The following is a 10,537-nucleotide window of genomic DNA, read 5'->3' on the forward strand; positions in this document are numbered from 1 at the left end:
ACATATTTTCGGCGTGCGGCGAAATATACGCAATTTACCTGCACTGCGTTGATTTTCGGTCGCTGTTGGGTTGGTGTTCTACCGCTCTGGGATACTCCTTTTGCGGTTTTTTTCTCTGAGCTTTGCAATAACCCTCTTTATGACCTGTTCGACTTTTCGAGATTTTGAAACTTTATTCTGCTTCAATTTTGCACCCGATTCAAACTTCTTATTTCTGGTAGTCTGAGTTTAATTGGCATTTACGCTTTTATTTGGCTGTTCGACCATCACCGTGTCTTTTTTTCAGATTTAGCAAACGGCCTGCCGCACAGTGTATTATTTCCATATTTTAGAAAATATTAATTACATTATTTTATGTCGCCAAATTTCAAAACAACGTCAAAAATGTTTTTAGAAATGCCTGCTAAGGACGAAACAATAACAATTACAAAGTTTAAACCAAAGTGTACGGCGGGACGGGATTCGATTTGGAAGATTACCGAGCGCAGTATTATTTAAAATTGTATATTTGAAACTGAATCTCAATGTTTAATTTGTCGGTGTTATGTGATTTATGCAACAATTGCTAAAATACTATTTTGGCCTTATTTTTTTAGGTATGTTCTTTTTAATGAATATACATTTTTGGGATTTTTGGATTTTAGTAAACTAGGACTGAGTATTTCATGTTAAAGCAAAACGATGTTAATTTAGATTTATTTTTAGCAATTTATTAATTTCATTAGACCCGCAAACTAGTTATCCGCCACTATTCGATAAAGTTTGTATCTCAGTTTATTTACCACTCCTCTTGGACTTTAAACAACACAATTTTAGCTGCTGAAAAGTACAGGTTTTGATGAAATTTTAATTTTTCAGGCCTATTAGGAATTTCATTTTCTTCGAGTAACTTATTTGAATTTCATCTCGGCCGAGACAAATTCTTGTATTTTCGCTTTGAATAGAGAAAGCCTAATACATAACCTTTCCAATAGTATCCCACTTTTGTAAATAGAGCAAGAAATATTGAATTTATAACGGAACTGGAACCAACTTGATTTTTTATCGATATTTTCCATGCACATAATTCACAAAAAAAAAAAATATTTTTGAGTCCATTTTTGTCAGTTTATAATCCATTGTTATAGGGAAATTCTAAATATAAATTTTGGGCATTTTGACCTTTGTAGTTAGATAAATATTTCAGTTTTTGCATTTTTAAAAATTGCAGTTATATAATAGGGTGGCGTGACAGTAACTCTAAATGACCCATTTTTTGTAAAAAGCTTCGCCTATCTTATAACGTACCTTGTGCAAAATTTTATTAATCTATCTTCAATATTTTTCGAATTACAGAATTAAAAGCAGCTAGATGGGTCAAATATTACACTGTGTGCCGTGCTGACTAGCTTACTCAATTTCAGCATAATGCTTGCTTTAACCCAATTACAAAAATTAAGCTCTTAAGATGTCCAGCTGTCATGTCTGCAAGCTTAGAATTTTCACAGCATGCATTTACTCGTGCCGCATATGTTACAATATCTTCTTTTGTCAATTGCAAACATTTGTATCTGAGGCTGAAAATCGACTCCTTCGATGCGAACATTTCCTTCAGGGTTTTCACTGTTTCAGTGAATGATAGGTCTCTTGGGTTTTTGGTAACACGTACGTTGCGTACTTCCCGTATGCTACAGGGTTGAGCTTCCTCATTAATAATCGAACTCGTGCTGGATCATCCAAGTCTTTGCAATCAACGATGAATACATCTTCGTGCCGTGCATACCACACATCGAACGTTAGGTTATTTTGCGGGTCGTAACAGAAATCAACAATACGACTAGCCAAATTTTCCATTAGGCTTCTTCGTGCTTTTGAGGTGTCTTCAGTGAGCATAGCAAGCAATTTGCTTTGAATTTCCAAAAGCTCTTGGATCTTTACGTCCGCCATTGCAATGACTTGCCAATATACACTCGGCTTTTTAACAAAATGGCTGCGTCGAATGATCTCGTCGCAAAACTCGAAATTTTCTTCTTGGTGTAGAATGCCTTGCCAAAAGCCAAAGGTAGTTATTATTTTATTTGCAAGTATCCTTGCAACCTGCACACTCCGAATATTCGTCGCCAATTTCTGACAGAATTAAAGAATGTTCAATTTGTTAAGAAAGTCCAGTTTATTTAATTCTATATAAATAGTAGCGTGCTTTCTAGTAAAGTACGTAAAAATGAAGGTGAAGTAAATAAAGGAAAGTCAAATAAGTATATGGTGATCCGATGTCAGTGCTGCCACACTAGCGGAAGTTGAGTGAGAACATGGTTGCATTCAATAGGTCTGCAATATCCGCAACAGCTTCCATCAAGGTTTCGTTTGGCAGATGCTCCCCTAAGTGTAGGTGGATGGCCAATAGCTCCGCATTTATGTTCCTTTTGGCGTCCAAGTTTTTAAATACACATTGGAGGTAGTTGTTCTAAGCTTTCCTGACAATTTTCTGACTCGCTGCTGTTTTTGATTTCGGTTTCATTTGTGCGTATTTTAATATAATATTCATAGCAATATATTGTTTATTAAACCAAATATTGGCGTTTGTGTTGTTGATCCTCAGTGAACGTCGTTGGTATACAGTCAATAGTAAGTTGGTTTTGGAATAATAAACCTGACCGGTATTAATATTTTTTTTTTGGTTATTGTTGTTTCCGTCAGGGTTGGTGTATGATGTATTTTGGAACGAATTTCCGTCATCCCTTTACAAATTTGGTTTGCAGACAAACCGGTATCGGCGTTCACTGAAGATCAACAACACAATATTTGGTTTAATAAGCCATGTGTTGCTATGAATATTATACCAAAATACGCACAAATGCAACCGAAATCAAAAACAGCAGCGAGAACCGATACAGCTACATAGGACAAACAGGACGAAATATAAAGACAAGGTATTGAGAACACATAAGGGATTATAATAAGAAAATACGAAAACCAGAGGCTACAACAGAATCGAACTTCGCAAATCACATTATCAAAAATAAATGCGCACCAATAGGACAAACAGCAGAGCTTCTCCATGTACAACATAAAGGACATAGATTGAATATATTAGAAAATATAGAAATATATAAACAGACGACCTTCAAAGGACGAATAATAAATGAGCAAATAAATACTGTATCGGACGTATTGTTTGAACCTCTAAAACTACTCTTAAGGATAGACATAATAGGGAATACACTTACTACAAAAACAAAGAAGGTGAAAATCAGCAAAAACAAGCCATAACAATTCATCTACCTATTGAGCATCGCAAATACTGCAAAACTAGGAAGACGTACCTAACAAAAGGAATATAGGTAGTTAATAAGGAGTATAAATACGGGTAACCAACAAAAATTATCCAGAACGAAAAATGACACTGAAGATGGCACAGCGCCGAAACCGGTTTGTCTCCAAACCAAATTTGACAACGGATGACGGAAATTCGTTCCAAAATACATCATACACCAACCCTGTCGGAAACAACAATAACCAAAAAGGAAATAAAAAAACGTTCCCCATGAAACACATCGTCCACTGATGTAAACCGTAGAAAAAATCCGATAGTTTTTTAGTTTATCGTGTTCAGACACAAACAGGCGCTTTAGAGCACATTGTTTTTATTATTATATATAGAAAAAAAAATTGTCAAAACATCAGGGCAGGCACATTTTTTACCCTCATTATATATAAACGGTTAAGAATTCGGCTAAGTAAAACATTTTAATTTCACATCGCCTTGAAAAAAAAACAATTCAAATGTTTCTTGAATATTTCGATTTTAGTCGATCATTTTTTTCTCTCTGTAATAATATTTCTGTTTACCTTCCACAGGCTAAACGAGTTGAAGGCATGTATTTACTGCGAGGCCGAGTAAGCTCTTCGTCAAATCATCAGTATCATTGTTGTTCAGTCTCATAAAAACTATATACGGGTCATCACAAATGACAAAATCTTCCGAATTTATTATTCCTGAACAGCAAACCAAACTTGGTAAGTGGCAAAGCTAAACCAACTGGCAGACGGTAGCTGTTATGACGGAAAGTATGACATTTTTTGCAAGTGTATGTGCGACTGAGTCATTCTCTTCATGTTCTACTATTGACGCAGCAAACTTTGGAATATTTGTCAATAGAATCACAGGATTTAGAATATCTAGCATCGTCAGTAAACAGCACAAATGTAAACAAGGCGATATTGAAATAAGCTATGCTCGTTATAATAAAAACAAAAGAGATTTTTATAAAAATTGCAATTGTTGCTGTGATAACTCAAGGCAGCTTTGGGGTGACACAGCCCAGCCGGTAACTCCACCTGAATTACCTAAAATTGCCGATAGTGATACGTTGCATGAGAAATGCAAGCGGCCAGTTCAACGGCATATTGCGGCCAACAGTTCAAATGTAATACACAATTCTTGTTATTGTCCAACAAATGCAATAAAAGCTAATGTTTTTGGCAGCAATGTTGACCGGACAAAGCAAGCGGACAGCCGTGTTACTGAAACGAAAACATTGCTGCAAACTGATCAAGTTTTGAAATCCTTGACTGCCCCAGCTATAGCTCACAGTAAAACAAAAACATATAGCGGTTTTGACGATAATAGCAGCATAAATAGATTGCACGAGCTAGAGATTTCAAAACGTAGTCATAGAATGATAACACACAGTCACATTTCTGCCGATGAAATGTTTTCAAATGATGATTTTCATCGAATTTGTTCTTTTGCACCTGCTTCAGATAAAGCAATACGCCGAAAAGAAATCAACGCCATAAACCGGGTAGATTTAAGAAAAAATGTCGTGAGCTGTCGTTTTAACAATTTTAGGGGGAGTGGAAGGCTTCACGCTCAAATGTATGGATATTGGATACATTATATCCTCTTAATATTGTTACTGTCACTGTCGCAAGTTCGCTGGACGTACGCTTTACTAGTGGTTGAACCCAAATATGCTGGTCTTGCTGATGATGACTTCATTTCTGATAACGGCAACAACTACCCGTATATTAATGCCAGCATAAGATCGGGCGGAAGCAGTAACCGGATTGGTACAAAATCACCACCAGGTATGATCGGGGTTACTGGAGAAAATTCTGCAACTATTGGCAGTTCATCTTCTGGTGTCACTGGTTACATGGATAAGATGAACAATTTAGAGCGAAATGTTGCGGCTGTTCTTATAAAAGTTGCCTACGGTACAACGTCGACGACTAAACGTAGTATTCCGGATAATAGATACGTAGCCAGTCTGACAACAATCGCCACCCCACTGTTGACGACCCTGCGGTAGGTTGCTTTTTTTTGTTGTTCACTGTACACATAACAGTGTCGCACAAAACATTTGCAACAAAAATAAAATTGTGTAGGAGTTAAGCAGCAGCTAAGCTTTAAGGTAAATTTCTTTAATATCAATAAGAAAAAGCAGATTTAGTGTATAAAACAATGGTGACAGAAAAATACTACATTGCTTTAAAGAAGACGAGACATAAGAAGTCGAGGCAACTGCTTTGCATTGACACGGCATCGACGTAGTTAAATTGTGAATGATTGTAAGTGGTAAGTTTTTCCATTGCGATCTTAATAATGATGATAATCATATTTTGGCGCCTACACTTTTGTTAAGTGTTTAGCCAAACGTCTCCAATTTGTGGTGTGCGTCTTGATATTGTTACGCAAATGGAGGGACCTACACTTTTTCGCCTCCTCCGAATGGCAAAATGTATTTTATGTGAACATTTTTCATAGCAGAAGTATACTCGGAGGTTTGTCATTGCCTGCAGATGGGCGACCGTTTGTAGAAAAACCTTTTTGTAATTTAGACATTGCCCGGATCGAATCCATGCCATAAGGACTGATAGTACGCACCTCTAACCACTCACCAACAGGTCGCCGTTATGATCTTATAGCGTTTTCTTTTCTCGAAATAATGTTGCATTTTTCTGCCTTGCGCCTTGGGTGTCAAGTTTCCGGCTTGTGGCCTCAGCATCTTCACAATAATATTGCGTGCTCTGTCTTTAAAATGTTGCACTCTGATAATGTTGCCATATAAGAAGGTGAAATTTTTTCGAGAAGGAAAACGCCATTAAACTAAATGAAAAATGCCGGTCGATATTTGGTCATAGGTTAAGTCCTGAGGATAGTGAGGGTCAGTGTTGCAATTTTAGCGGTTTCCCCTCTTAATCTAGCAGGTTTTTCTTTAATTTAGCGTTAAAATTTTGAATCTGGTTACTTATTCTGTAACCGCTTAAGCGATTTTGGTCGACAGGAGATACTTCGTTCTGTCCTCGTCTGCTGTCGAAAGCGGCTTTGACATCGATAAATAGATGGTGTTGTGGATCCTATTCCCTCGAGTCTTTGGTGTATTGTGTATTTTGCAAACGTCAAGCTGTGAGGTTGTACTTTATTGTGCTTTGATTTTGGCTTTCTATTTGCTAAGTTTATTGTGCTAATTCTGAGTTAAAGTAGTGATAAAAAGTGCTTATGAGCATCTTAGTGTGAAATAATTGACGCTAAGTGAAAGTTATTGTGTTTTATACTAAACTAAATTTAATTAAATTTCACTAGCATACATTCTAATCTTTGTTCTACTCTTTTTGTTTACTTCTTCTAGTAATTCTTGTCACAGCTGTTTGCGTTGCGTTTATTAAGTGTCATAATTACAGTGATACTCAAACTGTTCGCTACATTTATTTAAAGCTATTTACATCAGCTCCTTAATTGTTATAATTTATTTTGTTTGTCTTTTTATTAACGAATGTTATTACATAAATCTTTCAATATGAAGTGCGATCTTGATACTTGCCAAATTAAAAGCGATTCTGAACGCTACTTATCGTGCTGGCTGTGTGATGGTATTTACCATCTCAAATGTGCTGGTTTGACGGGAAGAAGTCTGGACGCTATTAATGATGGCAAGGGCCTTCGCTGGTCTTGAGTAAAGTGCAGGTCAACCGAAGTTGATATTTTCAAGCTATTTAGGCAAACCAGAAATGGTTTTACAGAAATAGGAAGAGAATTGTCGGTACTGACAGAAAAATTTAAGCATTATGAAAATGTGGTCAAATCATTCCAATGCTTTGATACCTTGCAATCTGTTAAGGATATCCGTGTGTCTAAACGTAAGCGTCATCATAGTCCATCTAAGGAAATTATTGCCGTTGCTCGTCAGAATAATCTTCCGACTGACTTAATTAATCCATCTTCTCCATGTCCTCCAGCATCAGAATCCTCAGCCTCAAAAGAGCGTGTAACGTAATCTGCTTCGGTTAATAACGAGCCTGAAGTATCTTCCCCTTCCCCCATTGAAGTGGTGGCATCATCTTCAAAGCCTCCACCGCCTTCCCTATCCTCAACTACTAACGTAGTAACTCAACCCCTTCCGCCGGTACTCCAGTGTGATACAAGGAAACTAGTTGTGGTTCCGCCAAAGAAGTCAATCTTTGTCTCCAGATTTTCGAGAGACACTACCGAACACGATATAAAGCTTTATATCTCATCAAAAATTACAACTGTCGACTTAAGCATCAGAAAATTTAATTTTAAATACGAAAATTTACGTAAATTTAGATAATTTTAGTGCGCTGCTTAGTAGTTCTTTTGGCCCCCCGGAGCTTTCGTTCGTGAATTCGAATATAGGCCCAAAAAAGGAAATAACTTAGCTAATATTCCCCGTCATAACACTGAATCAAAAAACTAATTATTAAATCTGCTTTAAGTATTTATTACCCAAATGTAAGAGGCTTAAATACTAAATTAACGAACTTATACCTTAAAGGCCTTGAATGTAATTATCATATTCTTTCTTTTACTGAAACTTGGCTGAAACCTCACAATTCAGAGATTCTTCCAAATAATTATCATATCTATAGGCAAGATAGGGAGGACAGAATCGGCGGTGGCGTAATCTTCGCTGTAGACTCTTCAATACCATCTGAAGAAGTTAGTCTTCCACACATTGATTCAGTAGAGATCAAATGCATTCGTGTACAGGCTGGAAAAGGGTCTATTTACTTAGCTCTATGCTATATCCCTCCCCGATCTGACACATTGGTGTATTCACGACTCATCTCTTTACTGAAATCAGTAATATACTGACTAAACCCTCTGACTCAATGATTGTGTTGGGTGATTTTAATTTATCAAGCATATCATGGAACATCATTGACAATGATGTCGTACCTTTCGCGTCTAGTGCGTGGAACAACGTATTTTTAGAGGAGAGTGCTGAACTCTGCCTAACTCAGGTTAATGTACTTCACAATAAGTTTGGTAAAGTATTAGATCTTGTTTATGTTGATGATGCATCTAAGTCCGTTGTAAATAAGCGTGATCCACTAGTTTTGCCCTGTCTACCACCCTGCTATGGAGGTATCTTACGAAGTTATAAGTGATGTTCAAAATTGCAGTACCCAAGCATACGAACCAAATAATCGCTTTGATTTTTCGAAAGCCAGCTTTAAAAAGCTTAACAAAGAACTGTCTAAATTATCGTGGCCTGCATATAAAGAAAATATTGAACAAAGAGTTGCACTTTTTAACTTTACTTTACATAAATTATTTGAAAAGCTTACTTGTGTAAAATCAAACGGCGCATAATATATAACCCCAAATCATTTTATGACTTCGTAAACTCCAAGCGAAATGTACGTGGGTTTCCTTCCGCCATGAAGTATCAAAATACCGTCTCTAGTGATAATCAAACAATTTCTAACATGTTCGCTCTGTTTTTTAAATCCAATTATTCCATTAACTAACATGCTAACATTGACTATCCTTTTAAACTATGTCCAATGAACTCAATAAATATACCAGTAATATCTCCCGATGATGTAGTAGTTTATCTAAAATCCTTAAAGCAGTCCTTCAGTTATGGTCCTGACCAGATCCCTACTTGTATTCTTATAAATTGTGCTGATTATCTCTATGAGCCGTTAACAGCGTTATTTAATTTGTCTCTTAAAGAGGGCGTTTTTCCAACTATATGGAAGGAATCGTTCATAACCCCGTTACATAAAAGCGGTAGCGGATCTTCAGTGGAGAACTACCGGGGAATAGCTAAGCTTTCTGCAATTCCTAAATTATTTGAAGCAATTATAACAAATCAGCTGACGCATTCTATCTCTTCTAGCATTTCATATAGTCAACATGGATTTTGCAAGGGCAAATCAACTTCTACAAATTTACTTGAATTAACATCCTATATCTCAATAGCATTTAGTGAAAGCAAAACTGTTGATGTTATATATACTGGCTTCAGTAAAGCATTTGACAAAGTGTGCCACTCGTTGCTCATCTATAAACTTGATCTTTTGGTCTTCCACCTAATTTTCTACGTTGGATCTCTTCATACCTATATGATAGATCAAAAAGTGTAATATTTAAAAATACAATCTCTGACGTCATTGATGTTACTTCAGGAGTCCCTCAAGGTAGCCACCTAGGCTCGATTCTGTTCTTATATATACAATTTTCCAAAATTTTAATGTATGTAGATGATGTAAAGCTTTATAAGTCGTACTTTTCAATTAAAGAAAGGTCTTTGCTACAATGAGACTTAAACAGCATGGCTTACTGGTGTCAAGTAAATCTTGTGCCTCTAAATCTTAAGAAATGTAAAGTAATGTGCTTCTCGCGAAGAGCTGTTCATCCCGCTTCTTATACAATAGGTAAATATAACCTGGAACAGGTATACAATTTTGTGGACCTTGGTATCACAACGGATCCTAAGCTTAGTTTTAATTTTCATATTAATGTTACAGTCAACAAGGCTAAAGGTGTACTTGCATTTGTGAAACGATGGTCAAAAGAATTTTGTGACCCTTATATCACTAAAACCCTGTTTACAACATTAGTTAGGCCAATTATGGAATACGGTTCGGTGGTTTGGAAGCCAAGGTATCAAATTTACTCAGACAAGATAGAATCAATTCAAAAACAATTCCTACTTTTTGCTTTAAGAAATTTGCGTTGAGATTCTCAATATAACCTTCCACCTTATACGAGCCGATTAAAACTTATTAATCTTCCTACACTTTCCAACCGCAGGCAAATGCTTGATACAATTTTTATAGTTAAATTACTAACAGCCTCAATTTCAAGTCCGCTTCTTCTGGGCGAAGTTAGCCTTAATGTTCTCTCCCGGGTATCAAGACACTTTTGTCCCCTATTTCTGAAAGCTTGTAAAACTAATTTTGAATTGCACGACCCACTCCGTTGCTTATGCCAAGATTTTAACTCTCATTCCAGAACGTTTGATATATCAGATCCGCTTTTCAGCATTAAGAAATCGATGCTGTCCTCTCTCAACAAATGAATCATTAAAATAAAGACAAACTCGGCTGATGAATTTAGTTCTGTAGCTGAACAGATTTAGGTCTCGACACTTAACAAACTCCTGCCTATCGTGACTCGGCGCAAAAATTGAAAATACTGGTTCCGTACGTCATGCGGACTGCGCCCCTCGTGCGGATGGGCGGGAATGGAGGGTAAAAACCGTTGGGATTATTATTTTATTGTTAATACCTGTTCTATGGT

The 10,537-nt window shown here is 36.6% G+C and overlaps 1 protein-coding gene across 1 annotated transcript in view; it reads left to right on the forward strand.

Annotated features, from left to right (window-relative positions):
• Positions 1-3,815: 3,815 nt before the first annotated feature.
• The window catches only part of LOC118745540, a 72,096-nt gene continuing 65,374 nt past the window's right edge, over positions 3,816-10,537 (forward strand). Inside the window, exon 1 of the mRNA XM_036478987.1 lies at positions 3,816-5,290. Coding sequence (XP_036334880.1) covers positions 4,038-5,290 — 1,253 coding nt within the window. The 5' untranslated portion in view covers positions 3,816-4,037. The remainder of the gene's footprint in view (positions 5,291-10,537) is intronic.

Source organism: Rhagoletis pomonella, unplaced genomic scaffold (genome assembly GCF_013731165.1).
Source record: "Rhagoletis pomonella isolate Grant_MI unplaced genomic scaffold, Rhpom_1.0 Rhpom_scaffold_00009, whole genome shotgun sequence".
Classification (NCBI taxonomy): domain Eukaryota; kingdom Metazoa; phylum Arthropoda; class Insecta; order Diptera; family Tephritidae; genus Rhagoletis; species Rhagoletis pomonella.